At 40.4% G+C, this 25,216-nt stretch overlaps 1 protein-coding gene across 4 annotated transcripts in view; it reads left to right on the top strand.

Annotated features, from left to right (window-relative positions):
- The window catches only part of CDKAL1 (CDK5 regulatory subunit associated protein 1 like 1), a 654,211-nt gene that overhangs the window by 609,222 nt on the left and 19,773 nt on the right, over positions 1 to 25,216 (top strand). For all 4 annotated transcript variants that reach the window (XM_060023566.1, XM_060023563.1, XM_060023565.1 and 1 more), the window contains 2 exons: positions 9,730 to 9,813; positions 12,785 to 12,949. In XM_060023566.1, coding sequence (XP_059879549.1) covers positions 9,730 to 9,813; positions 12,785 to 12,949 — 249 coding nt within the window. The remainder of the gene's footprint in view (positions 1 to 9,729; positions 9,814 to 12,784; positions 12,950 to 25,216) is intronic.

Genomic DNA, 25,216 nt, shown 5'->3' on the forward strand with positions numbered 1-25,216 from the left:
TTAAGCTTTTGGAGAGGCTAGGGTCGACCAGAAGAATGGAAACAAGATTAATTTAAAGGTCAAAAAGAGAACTTTAGCAGTTCAAAATTCCTACCTTTAACAATTTATAGATACGTATGCATTCTCTCCTAAAATTAAAGCATTGCATTTACATGATTAGTGCAAATTTAAGGGTATTTGTGGTGAGTTTAAAAAAAATTTTTTAAATGATCAATCTGGTCCTTAAAATAGTGAAAGGGGGGATTTCTGTTAAATATTTTTAAACTACCTAACAATGTTTTAGGGCAGCGCTGTCCAGTGGAAATGAACCATAGATGTTATTTTAAATTTTCTGGTAGCTATGCTAAAAAAAGTAAAAAACAGTTGAAATTAATTTTAATATATATTTTATTTATATATCAAATATATCATCATTTTGTTGACCTACAAGAAATAGGCTGCCATTTGTTTCTCTGATAAAAATGGGTTTATGACGGATCAACAGAGAATTGCAGTTTGGGGTCTATGACCACGGTGAGCCACATGCAAGTCCCCACACAGCAAGGAGAGAACTCTTTTAAAGAGGGGAAAAGGAACTTAGGATGGGTGTAGTAAGCAAAGAGTTCACTGGAGGAACTGAGAGTTCAAAGCACTATTGTGACTTTTCATTGGCTGAGTTGTTTTGGTCTCTCATTAGCAGAGCTCTTGCCAGGAAAGAAGAGAAAGTCTTTCTTCCTCTTGGGCTCCGCAATCCTCATAAAGCACAGGACTTCCCGTTCCGGCCTCCCGACTCTAATTTCATTGAGGTTTCTGTTGATTAATTTTTACAATTTCAACATGCGTGTAATCAATATAAAAGTAATGAGCTAGTTTATACTCTTATTTAAGTTTTTGAAATCTGGTAAGGTCTTTACACTGGTGTGTGTTTCACAGCACATCTCAATTTGGATTTGCCATGTTTCAGGTGCTCCCCAGCCACTTGTGGCTGGTGGCCACTGTACTGGATGGTGCAGCTTTAGATTAATTCATTAATTTACCACATGCCTAAAAGCAACTGTCAGGATAAAATCCATTTTTAAAGTTGTGGATCTTCGTTGCTGCGCACAGCTTTCTCTAGTTGCTGCGAGCAGGGGCTACTCTTCATTGCAGTGCACGCGCTTCTCGTTGCGGCGGCTTCTCTTGTTGCAGAACATGGGCTCTAGGTGCACGGGCTCAGTAGTTGTGGCTTGCAGGTTCTAGAGCACAGGCTCAGTAGTTGTGGCACACGGGCTTAGTTGCTCCGCGGGATGTGGGATCTTCCCAGGCCAGGGCACAAACCTGTGTCCCCTGCATTGGCAGGTGGATTCTTAACCACTGTGCTATCAGGGAAGCCCTTGAACTGAATGATCTTTTAATTCCACCACCCACACAGCTCTGAATTCATAATTCAAAAAATTCACATTTAGAGCTGAGTACACTAGAACCTGTCCATCTTCTCCTGTAAATTAGTATTTGAAAAGAAGCCTTCTTTCCCCCCAAAGAAAATTAGGTGTCCTGTATACCACATCCACACCTTTTCTCTCCAAATGTCTGAATCTTTCTTTGAATTCTTCCAAGTCTTGTATTGTTTTGATGAAGTATGTGGTAGTACAGGGGACTGAAGGTGCCTGGTGCTCGGTGCTTTTGGAATGAGGGCTTTGGGCAACTGTGAGGTGAGCTGGCAAGTAATTACTGCACATTACTAGATTACATGAACACTAACTCTCTCTCTCAAGCTCAGCTGCCTGTCTGAGTTTGTAATTTGGATTATTTATTGTGTCATCAGTGAAAATGCTAAAGACACTTTCCAAGAAGGTAGTCTGTTCAATAGTTCTAAGATAAAAGGATGGTCACCTTTGTGCCTATGTGAAACGCTCGTCAAAGAAAATTGGCCCAGACTTGCTGAGTAATGATTGATAGGGACCAATGGGAAAAGATCAGGAAGGTAGAAGCAAATGGAGATAATTGTTCAATCTTAGAATTGAAATTTTAATTAAAAAAAGGGTTCCACATACATATCCCATACTGGCCCCACTTGGTCATCCCATTAACAAGATCTCATGAATAGATATTACTGGCAACATCTGGTTTTAGGGCTTTCAGTAGTTTTAAATGTTGAGCAGTTTCCTATACTGCCTGGGCATTGTAGAGCTTGCCTCGTGTGGGAAAAAATAGAGGTAACATACTTGCGCCAGAGTCTGTGATAAGGAAAGGCAACTTGTTTGAGTTTGTTAAGAGAATGTTCTAGAATACCAAAAATGTACAGGCAGGTAATTAAATCTTGGCTGGTTTTCAAATTGGAAGTTCAGTCAGCTCTCAGGTACAGATTTCTAATGCTGCAAAGGGATCAGGTCAGCATTTGTCATGTAAGCATTTGCTGTCTAGAATGACTTTCAGCAGATCAGTAAAGCACTGTTACTGTACTGTTATTGTTGGCTGTCAACCAGCAGAAGAAAATGGCTTTGTTATTAAGAATGGCATTTGCCTCCAACTGGGAAGAGACTCCCTTGGGTTGCCTTTCTCTTACTGGGGTGGGCTCATGGCTAGAAGAAAACCAGCCAACAATTGAAGACAAAAGCACAAGGGCCATCGTTAGAAGAAATGTCATAGTCTTGATTTGATTCAACAGAACCACCTTGGGTCTGGTCTTTGTAACTTTCATCATTGCTTTGGGAGGAAGGACTTTCAAAAAGCCAAATTGTTTTTCAGTTTTGCTTTGGTGTTTAGGTTATTTCTGAAATGTGAATAAGGAATAATAAAGCCACTAAGATACTCATGGCAATTGCTAGATAAACATAAATTAAACACTTCAGAGGTATGGATATTCTACCTCAAAGGAACATTCCTTCCCTTTTGAACACGTTTAATTCTAATAATAATTACAGCTAAAGAATGTGTGTTTCTTCACACAGAGGATAGTGTTTTTTTAAAAATCTAATAGAATGTATGTTCTGTCATTGTTTAAGAGTCGGATCCAAGTTCAGCCCCTTTCACAATGAACTGTCCCACATCTTCTCTCAGGAATCCTTAAGTAGACCAGTAAACTGATGGCAAGCATTTTGAATACGATGGACTCAGAGGCTCATTACTTGTTTTCTATGCTGTCATCATTTTTGACACACATTCCTGTGTCATGGCCCTATTTCATTATAGAATGGCGTTGTGGAGTAAGGATGATATTAAATTTTAATGTTATTGCTATTATTACTGTTGACTATTTTTAGCGTAAGGATGCCTGCTTCTTTAATTCCAGCTTCTGCAGGGCCCGAAAACAGAAGTGTGCATAAACAGTCAGGAAAATTACTGTATACCATGGAGACCCAGCCTCGCATGTTCTGCCTGTTGTGAATGATGAATCAAAATGGAAAGGTTATCATTTTCATTAGCTAGGAAAGAACAAGACCATACTTTTCTCCAAGTGTAATTACAGTGGTTCACTGGCAACATTACACTGCAGTAATTAGTCTAAAGGTGTATGTGAGGGCAGGCTTTTGCACAGACACTAGAAATATTATTTCAGAGTTTAAGGTCACAGCCTTGTGTTTAACATGTTCCAGGCAGCTTAGGGGAAAAAAAAAAAAAAAACTAATTTGACTGGAGGTAAAGAAAGACATTTGACATTTCCCAGAGTCATGCATTCAGAAACCAGTCAGGGAGAAAAATTGTATTTTATTATCTACAATAAAAAAAAAAAAACAAAAAAACTTAGCTGCAGAAGTAGCATGTCAGAATATTGTATAGGATAAACATAGATAAAATTTAAGTTTATTAGGAATGTACTATAAATAATTATGAGAACTTTTGATACGTGTGTTTTAATCTGCATTTTTCCACCTAAGGCAATTGGACAGAAAAATTAATTGCTAGAACTTTTCAGGGGAAGCAAAATAATTCCTCTACCTTCTTATAACTGTTTTCAAGAAATAAATATTTCTCTTACACAGGTCTTCTAATATATATCTGTCCTTTGTGAATGTTTTTTGGATACTCTGAGTGGTTATATTGAATTAATTAAAATCTCTCTAACCTAACCCTTCAGAGTAAAGTGAATTGCAGTTATTTTCTAAAGCCACACCTCAGGCTTTCTGTTTAAGTAAAACAAAAGTGAGAAGAAGGGGGAAAAAAAAACTAGTTAAAAGTAAGATTTACATAAAGTTTATACTTTAAAGCCATATATGGGTTTAAAAGAAACTCTTCGCTTCTTCTAGTTCAAGGAATACTTCTACAAGTAACATTTCTTACTGGGTTAAAGGTAAAAGCCCAAGTACTCTTAATGTCTTTGTTAAATTTCAGTATTATCTGCCTGTCTTGAAGCAATTCTTTTTAGTTTCTCTCTTTAAATCCTTAAATAGCCATACAGAATATTGTTTGTTTTAGGACAAATGGAGAAATAGAATGTGCTTGAATGAACATTCATTCAGCAACCAAATTCTGTTGGAAACCACTGCTTTTGAATGCAAGTGTGTGTTTTCTGTGTGTTATCTGGCCATATGGTTAGAACTGATGTTTCTCACCACTTCAGGCACTCGGGAAATTCGAAGCATAGATGTGACACAAATAACACAGCCAGCTGATTATGTAATGTACTGTAAAATCTACCCCCAAATTGAATTTTAAAAAAACATTGCTTTTTGTTTGTCACAGATGTTTCTCTGCTCAAGGAAAAGCCATGCACTGCAGAATCAAAGCCATGATGTTGTACGTTTTCTGCAGCTAGCAATTAAATAGGAGACATCAAGTAGCAGGAATGCTTCCAAGACTTCTTTCTGCCACTGAGCAAATCACCACATCTTGCTGGACCTCAGTTTCCTCTCTGTGAAATCAGAGATTTCTAAGCCCCCTTCATGCTCTTACCTTCTTTGTCTATTTAGGGGAATAGGGTCTTTCTTTTCTCCCTCTGTGGTTTGAAAAAAAAAGAAAAAAAAAGCATAAGAGCTTTTCTCATATCTTTTCAACAAAGCCTAGAAAGTTCTACTACACTCCTTTCATAGTGGGGGCTGTAGTTCCCATCACCTCTGTGAGATCAGTGGTAATGCAGGAACCTGTGGACTTTTTCTGTACCTTCTCTTCCTTCAGTGACCCAATCTGTGAAATGGAGGGAAGGTTTTTACAAGACTATTTCTATAGTTCATTTTTCATAAAATGTATTTATGAAGTCAGGTTAAAATGTACTAAGTGAAGTTCTGCACGTCCTTGGAAAAGCCACTGTCTTCACTGACATCTGATGAATAAATTACAAAGTACATCTAGGTTGTTACAGTAGGTGCCAGGACTGACAGCCACTTTGAAAAGTCCTGACAAATGTCCTGAAAGTCAAACTTTGTAAATGGAAACTGAGTTTCCCATAAAAGTGCAGGGGTTTTTGTATTCCCAGCCCTAGTTCTTTTTTTTTTTTTTAATAAATTTATTTATTTATTTTTGGCTGTGTTGGGTCTTTGTTGCTGCTCACGGCTTTCTCTAGTTGTGGCGAGCAGGGGCTACTTTCGTTGTGGTGTGCGAGCTTCTCATTGCGGTGGCTTCTCTTGCTGCAGAACACGGGCTCTAGGCACACGGGCTCAGTAGTTGCGGCGCACGGGCTTAGGTGCTCTGCGGCATGTGGGATCTTCCTGGATCAGGGATTGAACCCGTGTCCCCTGCATTGGCAGGCGGATTCTTAACCACTGCACCACCAGGGAAGTCCCCCAGCCCTAGTTCTTAAACTCTAAAATGCACTAGAAATCAAAGAAGCATTTTATTTAATCAGCTATAAATTATATACCTGTAAAGAAAATCAGAAGGAAAAGAGGTTATTTTAAAAAGGGGTTTGTTGGGAAGATTTTGACAGGATTCTTCAGGTTCAGGTCACTAAATAGCTTTATGAAAAACGTTGTAAATGTTTCTTTGGTGGGTATCAAGATCACGTTGTTACTTTAAGTGCAGCAAGAAAGTACCTGTAATTTGCAGAGGGCTCTAAGCATACATTTACTGTGAAAAAAGAGACAGCCTGGATTTAGAGTACCTGTTTCCTTCATCTGAAACCTTGTGAGCAGACCAAATCTACCATGAATGACGACTGAGAATTTTGGAACTGAAAGGTCCTCTAAAAATCAGAATCTACTTCCTCTTCAGCCCTGCTCACGTCTCCCCAGCTCCACGTCACTTCTTCCAAACTCTCATTTTTTTTATGAGGAAAGCAAAGTCCCAAAATGTAGCCAAATCTCTTTTACCTTAAAAATAATCTACCCAGACCCATGTCCTCTCACCCTACTGTCCAGTTTGAATATGTGGCATTTGATGGTGTTGAATAAACCTTCTTCCTCTTCCTCTCCCCTGGGCTCTGCTAGAACTGTGCATTCCTGCTTCTGACCATTCCTTCTCCCTCCAAATAACTTCCCCCTTTCTTCCTGTGCTTGAATGTTCCAGTTATCTTAAAATCACCCTCCAGACCGACCGACCATTCTTTGGGTTTACAGTTCCACTTGCATCTTAATCATCCCTGCTGAACAGCCATATTGTGCTACCAGTCACAAAGCTTATGGAAACCATTATTTTCAACCTCCTCTACATTCTCAAAATATATGTGTGTGTGTGTGTGTGTGTGTGTGTATGTATACAAATATATATATTCTATAAACTCAGGAGTTTGTTCATTTTTTTAATTACTCAAGCAATCTTGTTGTTAACTTCCTCTTCAAAGGGCTTGTCTTAAGCCAGTGATGTAACCTTGCATTCCTGCCAGAGGTTCCAGCTGTTAGGGAAGGTTCTGACAGGGATGGCGAGTAGCCCAGGAAGCCGCCTTCTCAGCAGAATGTCAGCAGAGAGTACATGTTGCAGAATCTCAGAGAAGACACAGTGTACACCCATCATTCTCTAAGGCAAACTGGTCCCTCTAGGGCAGTGGTCGCCAGCCTTTTTGGCACCGGGACCAGTTTTGTGGCAGACAGTTTTTCACGGACTGGGGGGCTGTCATGCGAGCAATGGGGAGCAGCAGATGAAGCTTCACTCACTCGGCCCCCGCTCACCTCCTGCTCTGCGACCCTGTCCGTGGCCCAGGGGCTGGGGACCCCTGCTTTAGTGGATTAGCTCTGCCTTTAGCATAATAGAAAGCTGGGTGGCTGTAGTCCTAGTGGCCCAAGGGTACCTGTGGCCCTTTTTCTTCTGAAGCCCTGCTTTTTCCTCTGAGAACAGGACTTCCTTGCTGGATAAGAGAGGCATTCTTAGGTAAATCAGGATGATTATCCTAAATCTTGTTACGTGGTCTTTAACCATACTGGGTTATTGAGTGGGGCTGGGGAGAAAACACTTGGAGAGTAAGGAGGTGACTCATTTAAAAAAACATTTGAGGCCAATAATACGTTTGGCCCGTAAGTTTCCTTATTGTCACCAAGGCAAAGTTGCCTCTTCCAGAGTTCCAGCTGAAACCCACCCCCCATCCCTTAACTTCCTTGTTGTTTTTATTTATTTATTTTTATTTTGGGGGGGGGCCTCTCACTGCTGTGGCCTCTCCCATTGCGGAGCACAGGCTCCGGACGCGCAGGCTCAGCGGCCATGGCTCACGAGCCCAGCCGCTCCGCGGCATGTGGGATCTTCCCGGACCGGGGCACGAACCCGCGTCCCCTGCATTGGCAGGCGGACTCTCAACCACTGCGCCACCAGGGAAGCCCCCCTTGTTGTTTTTAAGGTTATTTGAAACAGTTGATTCTCTGAAAAGTCATATTTGATCATTCACTTCATTGCAACTTCATTCTTTAAAAAAAGTTGTGCGTAGAGCATTTGTTTTTGTTGGATTTTTTAGGGGTTGGGGATAGACTGCATCAGTTCTTCATCAAAGTCCTATCTTGCTTATGCTCATTTGTGCTCAGCAGCCTCTGGGGAACTTCAAGAGCCTCACCAATGAGACAAAATCCACAGTTGAGGGGACCAAAAGGGTGATTGGAGAGGTGTTTGCCACTATAAATTACTGCCCATAGCAATTCTCCTGAATCCCTTTGGCAAATAATAGTTAAATACTCACATACAAATAGTTCTCTGATGGTTGATCGAAAGCCCTGCCCTCTACTGTATAAACATAGCAAGTCTTTCTAACTCAATATGTATATATTACTGTCATCGTTATTCTCTCCAGATAAAATGGAATAGCCCAAAGACGATTGCTACAACTGTCCACATTAATTCCAACAAGAGGAAAAAAGCGGCATACGTTTTCAGTGGCTCTGCTCTCTCGTATTGTGGTTAATTTCCTGAAAACTTAGTGTTAGATGAAGTGTAATTGCAGATTTCCTTAAGAACCATTGACAGATACTTATCTTAAGTTATAAGCAACTCGCACTGTGAAATGTGTGCAAACATTCTAAGTTTCCTTCCAGAAGAATATACTTCAGTGAAACCCAATATTCATCAGTCTTTTTCAATAAACAGGGCCATTAAAGCTCAAAGTAGAAGCTGGGAGTAGTTCTTTTGTTTCTCCTTGATCTTTAAAAGAGACAATAGTGCGGGAACTTTTCACTGGTTTTCAAGGAGTGAACTAAGTTAAGTGTTTGATAAGTATCCTAGAGACCTTACAACCTTCGGCTAAGGGAGCTACATTTGAATGAGAGAGTGAAAAAGAGCAAATTATGGTGTATTTAGGTATTAGCATTGTATAATGGACAGAAGAGTTTGGTGTTTTTGTTGTTATCTTTTTGTTAGGTGGTCTGTTTAGTGCAGCTGTGTTTATGTTGCCTAAGTGGTAACTGCCTGAACATGGTGACAGGTCCCTACATATGAGAATAGGGATTTCGTTTAAAAAATCTTGCCAATGTGCTTTAACGTAGAGGGTTGTATTTATCAAGTAGCAATGGCAAAAATGATTCCAGGCACAATCATCCAATACAGCTGGTTTGCTAAATCAGACATTTTGACAATGTTGTAAAAAAAAAAAAGTAATGATACTTTAAATGTTGCATTTCACAGTAGAATAAAGTTGGAAATAGTAGACTGTTTTAAAATGGTCACATTGCTTTAACCAACGTTTTGGCTGATTTAACTTCTTGGTTATTAAAAATGCATGCTTAGATCGTAAATATAGATCCTGTAGAGAATTAACAGTCCCCTATTTTTGCTGTCTTTCTCTTAAAAAAATAAAATGAATATGGGGTCATGCCTGCAACAAAAAAGAGACAGTTGCCCGTGACAGAGAAAACGTATATAACAAGTAAATAACTGAATTAATCAGTAATTTCAGAATTGCGTGTAACGTGTGAAATGTTTAGGTACGGAGACTTAATGACTAGTTTTTAAGGCATTTTCTTTAGTGTTGCACCCCTCGTAACTCAAATTAATGTTTATTACCACTTCATATTTTGCCAAAATATTTTCATGAATTTGGATTAGAAGCAGCTTGTTCTGACTTGTTTTGCAGCTTTGTTTCAAGAAAAACAAAGTGATATTTAGAAGATTTTTGTGTGTCTTAGAAGCCTCTAATTATCTAACTTACGTTGAAGAAGGAAATAAGATCAAGTTTTGTTTCATAGTTCTGTAAGAAAATAAGATTCCGTTCTACACTAATTTGATATTACTACATAGATAATAATGTCTTTCTGAACATTTGAATCAGTGACTCTTGCATTGGCTGTTAAGTAGCTGGCAATCTGGAGTCTACTTTAAATTCAAGGAGACACGACTTACGGCCCATAACTCTTTGGGTTGGCATTTCTTTTGGATGCTCAGGTGTTTGCCCTGATCTCTCCTGTTTTTCTCCCCTTCTCTCCACAGATTGGTGAGAGACAAAAAGTGTTAGTCACAGAAGAATCTTTTGATTCCAAGTTTTATGTTGCACACAATCGATTCTATGAGCAGGTAAGAGATACTCCCACGTTCTTAGGGTTTCTCCAAAATGAGAAAGACTTCTAAAAGTAAATCAATTTAAGCGAAAGAGACTTAAAGCGGGGGGGGGGGGGGGGGGAGGTGTAGAATCTTGTCGCGGGAAGGCTATTTTATAGCATCAATCCAACCAGGCTGACATGGGGCTTATCTCTGTGGCTTCATCTCCAGAACATTCTATACGAAGGAATAAGTGTGTTTTAGTCCCCATTCATCTTTGACAGGACCCGCCTCTGGCTTTGCGGAGTTTGGAACAGGCAATTCTCACTGCCAAAATCCCCACAGCCTGGCAACGTGGAGGGGAAAGTTCTGTCCAGAAGACAGGAAGGATGTCTGTGCCGGCGACATCAGCCTGGAAGGGCAGGGATTTCCTGTCCCTGTCACAGCACTCACACAGGCTTCTGATTGGTTGGTCTGTTGGTTGGCTTTCTTAGTTTTGTTTAGTTTCAGGTGTTTTGTTTTTTTGGGTTTTTTTTAACTTCCACATTGATAAAAAACGCTGGGGGCAAAGGGAAAGGAGTCTGTTCGTTGGACTCAACTCAAGTTGGGTGAACAACTCTGGAGACCAGCATAAGGATCAAACCAACTTCACTATGAGAGTTTTCCTCGAGGCCAACCTGAAAGGCTTCCCACTCCCTGCCCGTTAAAGTAGCGTGCTTTGCCCCACCAGCAACCAGACTTCTGTTTTAGCATTTGGGATTCCATTACCCCAGGTGGTAAAGCAATTCAAAAGCGATTGAAGAAAACAGTGCCTCCTTCGGGGGCCATGGACCCTGGGAAGGGCTAAGGAGGAGGTGTAACATGCCCCTCCTGGTTAGAGACCCTCATAAGGGCACAGGGATTTCATGGGTCATCCCTGGATCGTATTCGCTTTTCTTAATATCAAGTGAGTTTTCCTACTTTTCTTTTTTTTTTTTCCTACTCTCATCAAATGACAAGTGAAATTTTTTTCTGTGGGTCACGGCTTGGGAAGCCTCTTCAGGCCAGCCTGGGCAAGTCACGTAAAGGATGGGCGAGGGAAGCCGACTGCCCATGTTAGAAAGCAGGGAAGCCGGAGCCGGAGGGGCCTCCAGCATGGGGCACAGACTGGGCACTGGGTCCTCAGGGAAAGTGGGGGAGCTTTTCATGGCCCAGACCGAATGTGCCCTGTTCGGTCCCCAGTAGAGACGACAGCTGAGGATGGATTCCGAACACCCCATGTCTGAGCTGAGTCTGTCTCTTCCCCGTTCTCCACCTCAGTAATTGACTCCAGAGAGCCATTTTCCTGTTCAGGCCAAACTTCTGCTCAGCCCTCGGGAGGAGCTTGATTGTATCTTGGTTGCCTCTTTCCTCTCCTTTCTCTTGCCATCTGGGTTTTCGCCTCAGCAGGGAACTTTTTTCCCCTTCATTTTAAAGGCGATGGCATGCCTCATTAGCTGTTTCCTCCAATTTAAAGCAGTCGAGCTTTTTCCAATTATTAAAACCGGAGGGAAAAAAACACCGAGCCCTTCATTCAGATCAAGACAGCAGATCAAGGAGAGTTATTTTCCCCGAGAATAGTACCAGATCTCCCAGGGACAGTTTGCTCTAGAGATTTTCTTGTTTTATAAAAACTGATTTAAAAGGGCTTTCATATCCTGATACTAAAGCTTTTTTAGTCCATTTGCTTGCCGCGAGTAATCCACCACCCAGGTGACCTTTCTTCCTATACTTTGATGAAGCAGTGTACTCAGTGGTCATAAAAAATCAGACTCAGAAAGACCAAGATCCGTTTCTGCCTCTCGGAGAAACTGGCTGTGGAACTTCTGGCTCTCATCTGATTTTTCTTTCTTTTTTTTTTTTTTTGGTCTCTAAAACCAAGCATATCAAAGATTTCATAGGAATTATTTTTCTAAAAAAAGATGACTTCCAGAAGATTGTATCTAGATATCAAAGTATTGCTGGATTAGAATTAGTCTGTTTATTTTGGATTATGACTTGAAAAGATTGGCAAGGAGCTCCAGTACTGAAATAGAAGTGTGAGGGAGACATAATACATACAAACTACCTGTAAGTCCAAGAGGAGGGGAAACATTTGCTCGAGGTAAACAAGTACCTCCGTCAGTAATCGCTCGTGGAAAGGGACCATCTGACAGTTTCCTGTGAGCCAGCCCAAGTACCCTTCAGAGGAGCTGGTTCTACGTGGAGGCAGAACTAACAAGTACATGCTTTTCATAACAGAACGAAAGAAGTGAATGGCAGCCATCAGTTAAAGGAGTCATTTAGCTCCAAACACCAAGGTTTGGGATATTGAAAAGGTGGCTTTGAAATATTCTTCCTCTTCCCCCAAAACACACACACACATGTGCACTTGCACACACACACACATATGCACCCAGACATGCGGGCCTTTATTTGAAGTGGCTGCTCAAATCCTGACTCTGACAGCAAACTTGGAAGGTATTAAAAGTATAAAGCTTTCATCAGTGTTGTCCCAGTTTTCTTCATTGCCTGGGACAGCCAAGAGTCGGATATCAAAGGCCTGTCCAAGAGTGACTGGCGGATGCCTCGGGCGGTTCCAGGCCTGCCTTCCACGTGCCCTCGGACCACAGGCATCCCACAAGGAGAAAGCGCTGTCTATAACCCCTTACCCCTCCCAGAAATGCCTTCCCTTCCTGCTAGATCCCCAGGTCCTTGAGCATCTGGAAGATAGAGCCCACTTAGGATGGGATCCCCAAAGAGAAAAAGGACATTAAGGGACAAGTGAGGAACTCTGAATAAAGTATGGACTTTAGTTAATAGTAATACACCAACATTGGCTCATTAATTGTGACACATGTATCATACCAACATAAGACGTTAATAAGAGGGGCACTGCGTCTGGGGTATACCAACTCTCTGTGCTATCTTAATAATTCTGTAAGTCTAAAGCTGTTCTAAGATAAAATTTTAGTTTTAAAAATTAAGCCTTCTCTCATTTTTTTTTAAGGTTTTAGTGCCAAAGAACCCCACATTCATGGGGAAAATGGTCGAAGTGAACGTTTATGAATCAGGAAAACATTTTATGAAAGGGCAGCCAGTTTCAGATGCCAAAGTATACGCGCCATCCATCAGCAAACCATTAGCAAAAGGAGAAGTCTCAGGTTTAACAGAGGTGAGTAGAAGATGCTTTTCCTCTCTACCCTGCTAGTAAAACAGCCGCTCTGGAAGCACAGTGATTTCCCACCATGTTTCTGTTATCATTTATAGTTCCCTTTTTATGTATGCATGAGGCTTTAATCCTTTCTGACAGATTGAAATCTGAATTAGAAAGATGCATTTATGCTGATGCCTATAGCTTTGCTTCTCTGCCTGTGAAGGGAATAAGCTGTTTCTGCTTCTAGGCTAGAAACAGAGGGCAAAAGCCATTATTTTCAGGTGAAAGATTTAACACGGAAGATGATCTGATCCAGTATGTTTCTGTGTCAGTAGATCCTCAGTGGAAGGGGGTAAGGAAAGGATAATTTTTGTGCTTTGCAAAGCTGTTTGTAATATAGTAAAAACCTACATGCAGTTAAACAGGCATTAAACCATGTCAGTATATGTGGTTATGGTGCCTTTCTCTAGGGTGTTAGCTGAATATCTGCTTGAGTAATGTGGAGTGAAAATTAAACATTTTTTTTCTTTCTATAAAAAAGTAACCTGACCCCTATTTTATACCTTGGTAAATACGGCTGTTTGCCAAGCTCTCTCTTACATTTCATTGAGCTACAGCTGTAAAAGCTGATGGAGTGTGAAATGAAAATGTGTGTCACATTTCTAAGCATCATTTGATGTCCTTCCTTCAGCACAATTGTGAAGTGCTCCCCAAAAAAGTATACAGCGATGACTTAACATTCAGAACAATGATGAGTGATATTTATCTGGCTATATAATTCTAAAATTGTTTAAATATATGTATTATCTTTTCACTCAAAAGAAATGTCAAGGGCATGTTAATTAAGCTTTAGGAATCATGACAAAGAAGTTCATATTATCTGTATTCTCGCTTATTGTGGTGGTGGACTCTGGAATCCAAACGTGAGCGACACCTCTCATGAGCTTGACGAGGACATGTGAAGAATCCGTGTGTATAGCCATCTGACTGATTATGGAATGACGTAGGCCAGCCTTTGTCAAAACGCTGCCAAGTGTGTCATCCTGTTCAACCAGGAGTGAACTCTCACACTTGATAAGCATAACCATTAATGTTTGCTGTTGTTTAGAAAAAAATCATACATCATACGTGGGGCTTTGGATGGATGGCCCGGAAGGAACAGTGAAATCCAGCATTTAAATTATATTGCTAGAGATTTGGCTTTTGACATGTTAACTACGACTTCAGAAATTTTTAAAGGAAGTGGCTTTTAAAATTTTTTTTCTGTTTTTCCTCACAGTGTGTTTTACAAGGTTGATTTTAAATCGCCACAGTGAAAAGGATTTTATGACAAATGGCAGTGGTGGGCAAATTATTATTTCAAGACCCTGCCTGCTTTAATTCCTTCATGCAAGCCTCTTGAAAAGGGTGGTATTTTTTTTTAACATCTTTATTGGAGTATAATTGCTTTACATTGGTGTGTTAGTTGCTGCTGTATAACAAAGTGAATCAGCTATACGTATACATATATCCGAATATCCCCTCCCTCTTGTGTCTCTCTCCCACCCTCCCTATCCCACCCCTCTAGGGGGTCACAAAGCACCGAGCTGATCTCCCTGTGCTATGCAGCTGCTTCCCACTAGCTATCTATTTTACATTTGGTGGTATATATATGTCCATGTCACTCTCTCACTTCGTCCCAGCTTCCCCTTCCCCCTCCCCGTGTCCTCAAGTCCATTCTCCATGTCTGCGTCTTTATTCCTGTCCTGCCCCGAGGTCCTTCAGAACCATCTTTTTTTTAGATCCCATATATATGGGTTAGCATACGGTATTTGATTTTCTCTTTCTGAATCTGTATGACAAACTCTAGGTCCATCCAGAAAAGGGTGGTATTTTAAAACATCACATTAATAATACACAAATAAGGAAAAGCAGTGCCCTTTCACTTGTTCCTTAACTGTAGTGTTGCTTTCTAAAGGGGCAGAGCCCCATTTAAATCCTATGAGCAGCTTTTTCCATTCTCCTCTGCCTCCCTCCAGCCTGGGAAATGGTGTCACCAGTTCTCTCAACAGCCCTCCTCTGAGCCGGCGTGACCCAAAAGCCCTATAGGTGAGATGAGGATAAAGGTCATTTGACTGCTGGCCCTTCTGGGCCTCTAGGAATTATAGTTTGATTGCATGCCTTAGGCCAAAGGGTTAGGAATATTGATTTGGGCATTTACATTAAGGGAAACGTCAGGCAAGTCCTTTATCACCATTTAAGACTTCATGTAAATTAATGAACATAGCTTTACGCTTCATTATTTGCCCGCTTTTAAAGATATGCCTAACTTGGGGTCAAAAATCCTTCCTTAATGAATTTGTCCTGGTGTTACAACTGTTTTTGCTAATGATATGAACAAAAATAAATTAAGCAGCAGGAGAACAGCTTCCATTTTTATAGGATTTAGAAGTAGATGATAGAGGTTGTAATCCTGTCTCAGGCATTTTGAGTCTTTGAGTACTGATAAAGGTGCCGGAACTCTTCAGTGGAAACAGTGAGCCTCACTCTGTGGATGAAGTGTGGCCCTGGAAGCAGTTACACCTGAGTTTGCATCTGGACTTGCCAGTTTACCCTAGGCCTGTGACTCCTCTGAGCTTTAGTCTGTTAAAAGTGACAATAATGTCTGTTTCATAGGGTTGTTGAAAGGAATGTATTCAATAGTGTATGGAAACCACCTAAGACTATTTTGGGGACGTAGTAAATAGTTACTAAGTGGTTATTTTCCCTTTCCCCCAAATCTAGCTTCTCTAGAAAGAGCAGACTCTGCAGATGACCGTGGTACTATCAACTTTGGTCTTGTGATCACGCAGTGCACATTGCATTGGAGTGGGGGTGATCTATTAGGGTAATTTATTCAGTGCCAGAGACACCAATCCCATCAGAATTTCTATCTTCTTAAATTTTCTAGGCTTTTTCTGAGTTTTTCTAGAGTAATAACCTCCTCATACACACTTTGTAAAGAAACCTAGAAAGGCCAAAGCATCTAAAGCAAAATATTGTGTAAAAAAAAATTATTTTCCATAGTAAGTGTATTTCCTTAATTGAGAATTTTAAGATTATTATTTAAGTATTTATCCCTGTGCTACTTTGGACTTACGTTGTCTCACTTTAGGCACCGTTGACCTCTCTTGATAAAACTGGTGAGAGGTACAACAGACTAGGGGGAGAAGCACAGGCTGGGTAGGAGTTACGAGATCTGGATTATAGGATTCTGGCATTTGCAGTAACAGACCCTTTGACCTTTTGTATATCACTTAGGTTCCCTGGACCTCGGTTGTCTCTAAGACTCTGTGATTGAAATATTTCATTTGAAAAAAAGGGATTGAATGCATACCCTGTGGCAGGGCTTTGAATTCTAATTCTGTTCTGTAAATATTAATAAAAATCAGGCCTTGTTATTTTCAAATAATAATAGTTACATAAATGCCCATAACATGGTGGGAAAGGACAGCTATAGTAAAGTCAAAAGGTTACTGTCCTCTCAGAAATTATATTCTAATAAAAACAACATATAGTAATATCTTTTTATGGTTATTAACTATTCCTCTTTTCAGTTCAGTTAGAGGGATGGAGGAAGAGAGGAAGGGGAGAGTAGGATAGAGAGACAAAATTAGTCTGGTTATTTTTAGGGAAGGTGGCAGCCAAAATGCCACCTCTAACCTAATAGGGAACATTTTAAAACAAATATCATTGAAGGGTAATTAATTTCAGAGAAAGGTTATGTAATAATTATCCAATGGAAGGCATTGTAGAGTTCAAAGGGGTAAATATAAATCAAAGAAAGGATAGATCATGCCCTCTTCTATGGAAACTGTCAGGCAACTTTGTTCTTAGGAGGAAGAAGAGATGGGAGGAAGCAGGGGACACATAAATTTTCATAGACGTTCCAGGACAGTGATTCTCAAGTGTGGTCCCCAGACTTGCAGCATCAGCAATAAATGGGAACTTGTTAAAATGCAAATTCTTGGGCCCCAGCTCAGACCTGAGCCAGAAATTCTGGGAAAGGAACCCAGTAATCTGTTTTTTAACAAGTTGTCCATGTAATACTGATGCAGGCTGAGGTTTGAGAGCCCCTCTTTCAGGAAAATGATTCTCAACTGGGAAGGAGTGTTTGATATTTGTGAAAACAGTATGTTTAGTGAAAAGGGCCAAAAGAGTAGGAACTTGGGGGAAAAACAGCTTTACGATGTTAATAACATGATATTTTTACCATGTTCTCTCGTGGAACCTAAATCTGTGTTAACATATCCAATTTAATGTGATGATCTTTTTATACAGTTCATGTTTCTTGGAAAATTACTGTGCTGTTCAGGCTTTCCATCTGAAGAAAAACTTTGGGTAAACAGGACCTAGTGTCACCTGTACCAAGATCCATGACTATTTGATAATATGAAAAATCATCTGAGAGCCGTCATCAAAGAGCAGGACCAGAAAACGGTTTTGCTTTAACTCTGTTCTGGAAAATTTCTATTACAGAAAATTTCAAGCATGTACGAAAGTAGAGAGACTAGTATAATTATCCCACGTACTTATCGCTCACCTTTAACAATTATGTCATCTCTGCTCTTATTCACCCCCATCCCCCTCTGATTCTTTCGAAGAAAATCCCATTTACCATTTTATTTCATCAGGGTATATATCAGAAAATCTCTCTGAAAGATGAAGACTCCTTTTAAATTCAGTATCAAATCTAAAATAATTAGCATCAATTCTTTATCCAGTTCATGTCAACACAGTGTTCAAATTTTGCAGTTTTTTTAAGCAGTTTGTCTGAATCAGAAGGCAAATCAGGTCCACTCATTGCAATTAGTTAGTATGTCTTATAAGTCACTTTTAATCTATAGGTGTTCCCTTTTCTCTCTCTTTTTTTCTCTTTTTGTATTGCAGTTTATTTGTAGAAGAAACCAGGTTGTTTGTCCTGCAGCATTTCCCACAGTTTGGAATTTGCTAACTGTATCCTCTGATACAGGCTTCTCTGTTCCCCACTTGTTTTATACATTGGTAGTTAGATTTAGAGGCTTAATCAGATTCAGGTCTGAGTTTTTGACAAGCTTACTTTGTGTGATGCTGTGCGTTTCCATTATGAGGCGTAGAATGTCTGGTTGTCTCTCTTTATGTGTCAGTGGTTGATGAGCACTGCCTAGATTCATTGAGTCATTAGGGGTTTCAGAATGCGGCGTTCTAATTCTGTCTTCCCTTCCTCACTTATTAGCTAAAAGCACTTCCATGAAGAGAAACTTTGCCTTATTCATTTTTGTTTACCCTGAGGTACATTTCTGACAGGAAAGGTGAGATAAAGGCTTGATGTCTTTCTCTCTGTTGACCAGTTTTAAAACTTTGAGTTGATTCTGTAACATCCTCCAAAAGTTGCCAATGAGGGGTTTTTTAGTATTATTATAAACTCATGGATTTCGCATGTTTGATATGGTTTTATCCATTGCAGTTATTATATTTAATTGGTGCTCAAGTAGCTGCGTTTTTGGAGAGTGGAAGCTCTTCAAATTACCTCCTCACTCCTTTGACACAGCTCCTGAAGTCTGATAGTTTCTTTGCTTTTTGATGTGACAAGATGTTCTAGGCTCATTCTTTGCTCCAGACCTGGAATCAGCCATGTCTCTAAGGAGCCTTGGTTTCTTTTAGTTAAACAAATGATATTTAGAGCCTACAGTGTGGGCTATTTAATTGGTCATTATATTTATACCTTTCAGCAGGTGGAGCTACAAAATTCCCCCCCCCCCCCGTTTTTTTTTTTCAATTCATACTAATGCTCCCATCCAGGTCAAATTCTGAAATTTTCTGTCCTGCGCCTGTAACTTCTTTCTTCCATCCCAGTTCACAGTAACACAGCGTAATTATTCATTTGCTTTATCCTATAGTATTCACGTAACTGCCTAATAATAACTATACCAACGCTATCACCAACAATATGATTACTGAAAGCAGTTTAGGTGGTGGTGGTGGTTTTTCCACTGGTTTTGTTCATAGAGTGCATCCCACTAGGGACGTACAGGCAAAGAACGGTTCTAAAGGCACCTGAACTAATTCTCCATATAGTTATACCAACAAATCAATACATAAGTAGGAGTATTCATTTTCCATTTCTTTGAACTTTTAACACTTAATTTTGTTTCACAATTATGTAAAATACTTTGCAAAATCAAACCTACAAAAGTGTGTTCTGAGAAGTCCACCTTCTACTACTCCTGTCGCTTCCACCCTGTTTCCTTTCTTACCTATTTAAGGAACTGTTTTTGTTTGTTTTAGTTTTCAGTTTATTCTTCCAGTGGTTTGTCTTAACAATGTAAACATTTATATATATTACATACTTTTTATTACCTTCTTCTTAGATAAATGGTGGATGCTTTTGCTATTTTCACTCAGCAATATATCTTGATGGTTACTGCCTAACTGTATATAGAAATTCAGTGAATGTTTCTAATGATTTTTCTTAGGCTGTTAAACAAAATACCTGAAACTCTATATTGCTCTAGCACCTGAGTTGAATAATATTACCCTGTATGAAACCCAATACCCTTTTGGTCAAAGAAAAGACAGACAGAATTACCTTATAGAGAGCACTGGCTCCTAGACCTACAGGAGCATAGGGCTTCCCTGGTGGCGCAGTGGTTGAGTTACTGACTTCTGTTTTAATATTTTTACTTTAACTTTCTAAGTGGTACTTTGCTTCCATTGGTCGTCACTATACAACACAGTATAGCAAATAAGAACATGGATTCTGGGTTCTGATCACCTGCGTTTGAATCCTTGTTTCACCACAAGAATTAGACCTTGGGCAAGTTACTCAACCTCTCTCTACCTCAGTTCTTGCCTCTGGAAATGGGGGACGTAATAGTACCCACTTCATAGGATTTACATGGAAATGCCTTAGCAATCAAGAAATGTCAGCTACTGTTACAGTAAATGTTGGCTACTGATAATTAATAATAATTATCATTATTAATCTGTGATACATGCTAGGGCATCATTTTACTTTAAGCAATGAAGGTAAAAATTGCATAATCTTTTATCATTTCAAATGTGATCGTCACCCATTGGTTTCCTACAAAATGGCAATGAAACCAGATTCATTTAGGGGTTCTTCCACACAGTGGGAATGACAAATTCACAGAAAGAGGCTCAGTAACAATCTTACAGCACTGGCTGTTCTTACTGACAGGCACTTCTTCCTCTTATTCCTTATGCCCCCTTTTAAAGGAGAATATTCTAGAATGGAGACCTGGACCTACCCTGTTTCTCACAAGGGAAGGGAAGACTGCCCCAGGGTGCCTGGCTGCCACCTGTTTCTCATCTGTTGGGACTTTGATCCTAATAATGGATTCACTTGAGCAGTTAGATAGCTCAGCACCAACATAGCCAGCTGCCCTCAGAAAGGAAGCAGAAGTTTTAAAGGGTGGCATGGCTTGCCTCATTACCAGACAAAGGGCCAGCAGGATATTCAAGTGTACTGAGTTTTATGTACAAACTATACTATATTTTCAGAGCTTTGACCCTTCGAAAAGCATTGTTAAAATGCTTTCCTCTCCATCTAACATTCATTTCCAAAACTACTGAAGTGAAAGGGTCTATTAGTTCAGGGCCAGATTTGAAAGCGCATGAAAACTGCATTCATGAGGTTAAGAAATGGCTTAACAATTAAGTTAAAACAGTTGAAAGTGGATCTAATTTCAAACAGATCAGCTAACCGTGTTAGAAGTAAATGAGGGTGTGTTCCTTCCGACGTTTCCTTCCACCCCCAAGATACTGGCTCCAATCCCGAGCAATTTTTCCTAGTTTTTTTTTTTTCCTTTTTAACTTTATATAATACTGAATTCTTCATTGCCCATATGTTAAATTGTTGTCACAATTAAAACTGTAGCACATCTAATATTTAGTCCATTTCTTCCTTTCATATGGCTTCTAATTAGTTCCATTTGCAGATCCATTAGGACGTATTTGGGTTTCACAGTCTAGATACACAGCTTTTATTCTATGCCCCTGAGCTGTATTTTACTGGGCATTACAGCTGAACTTGTGTGATTATGTCAGTTCAAAAGGTCTTCAGTATGTTTGCAGTACCTTCCATGCACCAATTTGAGTACCATTCAAGGTATCATCAGAGCGAGCTGATGCTAAACAATTAGCTTTCATTTCACTTGCATCACTAACTGTACGATCACTGACGATAATTTTCCCCCTCCAGAGGTGAGGGGAATTGCATGCATCAGGAACTAATTGTGCCTCAATGATAATAATAATAGCTACTGTTTAGTGAGCCTCTAGTATGTGCCTTGGTGTTGAGGCTTTTTACCTGTATTACCTCCTTTTATTATTCTGGCCTGGGTTAGAGCAGCTAGAACACATGAAGTGTCCTTTTTTTTTTTTTTCTTTTTTGATGTGGACCACTTTTAAAGTCTTTATTGAATTCGTTACAATATTGCTTCTATTTTATGTTTTTGGTTTTTTGGCCACAAGGCACGTGGGATCTTAGCTCCCTGACCAGAGATCAAACCCACACCCTCTGTACTGGAAGGTGAAGTCTTAACTACTGGGCTGCCAGGGAAGTCCCATGAAATGTTCTTTATATGGCTGTGCGCACTCACAAGGAGACACCATAGGGTGGGATTGGGCAGGCACTTTCCCTTCCTCTGCATTCTTTGCCCACAGTCAGAGAAGCGGGTAGAGGGAGCTTGAGGCAAGGCCACAGGCAGACTCCCGGAGCAGGAATGGCTGGGGGCGAGAGAAAAGAATGAGGCCCCCCAGCCTGAATTACCCTCAGACTGAACATGCAGGTAATGCCTGGCTTCTTAGGATATGTTTTAGTACTTATTGAACATGATATTATCTAGGCACCGGACTAGATATTGGAGATGGAAATAATGAATAAGGTCTCGGCCTTTGAGGAGAGTTTAGTCTGAATGTTCTTCTTGTAGTACTGCTATTCTGCTGTGACCCTTTTTGGGAGGGATTGGGGTGAGAGAGAGGGTCCTCTGTGGGTGCACTAGCTGCCCGATGTGACATCACTGCTCTGGTGATTAAAGTTTTATAGATGATTCTTACCACATCTAAGGTGTCCAGAATTGCTCTTTTGTTCTCTCATTTTGACTACGTTACTTTTCAGACTTTTACTCAGGCATCAATTACCAGTGCCAAAGTATGACCATATGTCTCGGTTTGTCTGGGATGGCCCTGGTTTATACCTGTTACCCTGGTATAATTAATAATAGTGTCCATTTTCCATTCTCCGAAGTACCCTGGTTTGGATGATAAATTATATGGTCATCCGATCAATTCATAAAGTAGACCCAGCACTATGCCGAGCACTGCTTGGGACCAGCAGTCTTAAGGTGTGATCCTTGCCCTCAAGGAGATGGAACTGTAGTTGGAAAGAGAAGACAGGTGCTTGTAAAACAAAATCTGTAATATGTAAAGTGCTAAATTGAATGACATCAGATCATAAGAGATAGGAAGATAGGAGACCTCTGTAGACTTGGGGTATCAGGGAATGTATAGGTCGGGGTTCTTTGATGACAACAGAAAACAGCTCAGTTAGTTTAAACAGAAAGGGGTTTAGAAAGGGATACTGGATCGTCCACAGAATAATTAGGGCTGTGGAGCAGACTCTTTGCTGAGTTTTCTGACAATAACACCCAAACCACGTAGAAGCTGCTGGTAAGATATGTGACCTCCGCCCCTCCTGCCCCACAAGTTAGAAACCCCAAGCCCTGACTGCTTCCTCGTGAAGCTTACTTCACAATCCAGGTCTCAGACCCGTTGCATCTGAGTGTGGAGAACCGGGGTCTCAGGTTTTGTACCCTAGGGACAAAGGAGGATGGGAAGTGTTTCTTGGAATCTGTGTTAGTGAGGTGAGATTTACAGCGTGGAGACTGTCAGTGTGAAGAGAGTATTCACACAGTTCCCACTACAGAGGGTTTCGTGGATGTGACGGGATTAGAACTGGACTTGGAAGGTGAGAAGGACTTAATCAGGGAAGTGAAGGAGATTTTTCTCAGTGCAAAAGGAACATGAGGCAAGTGAATGCAAGGAATAAATCTGGCTTTCCTTGGGCATCTGTAAGCAGCTGTGGGCAATTGGGAGCAAGCGTAAAATAATGTTCATTGTGAAGAGTGGGCCCTCTGGGCTTTGAAGTAAAGTAGCACGTTATACAACAAAGCACATGTATTAGTCCACGCTAACTTAGGCTGTGCTGCAGTAACACATTAACCCTGAAATCCCATGCTTAACACAAGAAAGGTTTATTTCCTACTCATACTACAGCACATCTGGCATCAGGGATTGTCTGCTCCACCCAGGCACTCAGGGACCCAGGTTGCCAATCTGGAGAACCAGGCTCTTCACTGCCTCTGCACAGGAGTGGCACAGGATATTTCTATTTATGTCTGTTGCCCAGAACTATTCACGTGGCCCCACCCAATTTCAAGAGTTTGGGAAGTACATACTTCTGTATAAATAAGATAGAGAAGATATGGGTGAATACTAGAAGTTTCTACCATGCATGTTGGCACGTTTTTGAGCACGAGCAAAACAGTGAAAGTAGCCTGTGTGAACAAAAGTTCACAAGAGCAGGGCCACCCTGTCTCTTCTGTTCACCACCAGCTTCGGGCCATAGCACAGTGCCTGGCTCAGAGCTGGTACTCTGTACATACTTGTTGAATGAACTTGGCTGTCACTGATACGCAGGGTGGAATAGAGGGTTTCTTGACCAGAGGCAGGGAGGTTGACAGTACGTGATAGGTTGATATCGTCTATTACTTCAACTTAGGACATTCTTAGTATATACTTTAAAGGCTAAAAAAATCACAGTCAAGCCACCCAACCTGCTCTTTGAAGTCATTTGACATCTTGATAAGCAGATTGCAAAAACCTCTTTTTAAACTGATGTTAATCTTGCAAATTTAAATTCCTTTCGTGGGAACTGTAGGGATGAGTACTTTTAGAGCCAGGCATGCTTCTAACCATGAATTTTCAGCCTATTTCTCCTGTCATATTCAGAGTACTAACTTTGAGTTGTGCCTAAAATAATAGAACCATGAATATCTTTGTTTTCTAACATAGTTTGCCATGTTTGAAATTTAAAGGGCTTTGGAGAAATAAATTTTCTCCTGTCCCTCAATCTCCCCAGTGTAATTCTATAAAATTACTGAGAAACATAAATGTACAAGCCATGTGTCAAGTCAACAGTTATCTGGTAGGAAGTCAACCTATAAATATAGGATCCAGTAACTTTCAGATTTGCCACCACTTGAGAAAGAAGTCCAAAGGACCAAAAAAAGCCAAAAACTGTTGCAGATTTACCTTATCAAGGTCAGTATTTTCCTTCTAGAGGCCCCTGGCTCCCAGGGATTCTTTCCTGCAAACATCCACTTTGAAAGAATAGAGTATCCCTCAAGCACATAAACTTTGTGGTCTTACTGTATAGATTTTGGAATTTTGGTTTTATCCCTTACAACTGTGTGCATTGGCTGCTCACTTACCATCTCAAGGTATGTTTCCTCTTTTATAAATTGGGGATAATGGAATCTATTCCATAGGGTAGTTCTGACAATGAAGTGAGATGATGCATGGGAAGCACTCAGCAGTACTGGCACAGAGGAAGTGATCAGTGACTATGCGGTACGAAGTTGGTGGCATGGTGATGATCACTGAGGATTTATTTGGGCCTAGTTAACCGAGATGCTAATATCGCATCCACGACATATATACCGTGAGAAGAGGAGTTGGTCTTTGGTCTTTTCAGTCATATTTATAACCAACAACAGCGTTTTTTAAAGTATAGTTACCTAAAATAAATACTTTGTGATCATGTTTCTAAGTTTCCCCTTTTCGTAGACTTTGAGTGCTATTTCTTTTCTGCTGTCCTTCAGATGAGGTCAGTTCCTCTGACCAGTCACAAAGTATCCATAGTGTGGGATAGTGTTATTTGCTACAGCTTTTTCTTTTAAATATTCTTGTAGGAGGTGGTTTTTCCATGCTCTGTACTATATAATCTGAAAATAAACACAATCTGCCTAATTGGTCTCCCTGTTTCTACCCTCTATAAAAATCAGATCATGTCTTTCTTGTGCTCAAAATCCAGGGTTCCATATGACCTAGCATATGTACCCAGCAGAATTAAAAGCAGGCTCTCAGATAGATACTCGCTCTGTTTGTTGCCAATTGTATTGTATGCCAATGTTCATAGCAGCATTATTCACAATAACCAAAGGCTGGAAACAACCCAAGTGTCCATCAGCAAATAACTGGATA

This window comes from Delphinus delphis, chromosome 10 (assembly GCF_949987515.2).
Source record: "Delphinus delphis chromosome 10, mDelDel1.2, whole genome shotgun sequence".
In the NCBI taxonomy this organism is placed as follows: Eukaryota; Metazoa; Chordata; class Mammalia; order Artiodactyla; family Delphinidae; genus Delphinus; species Delphinus delphis.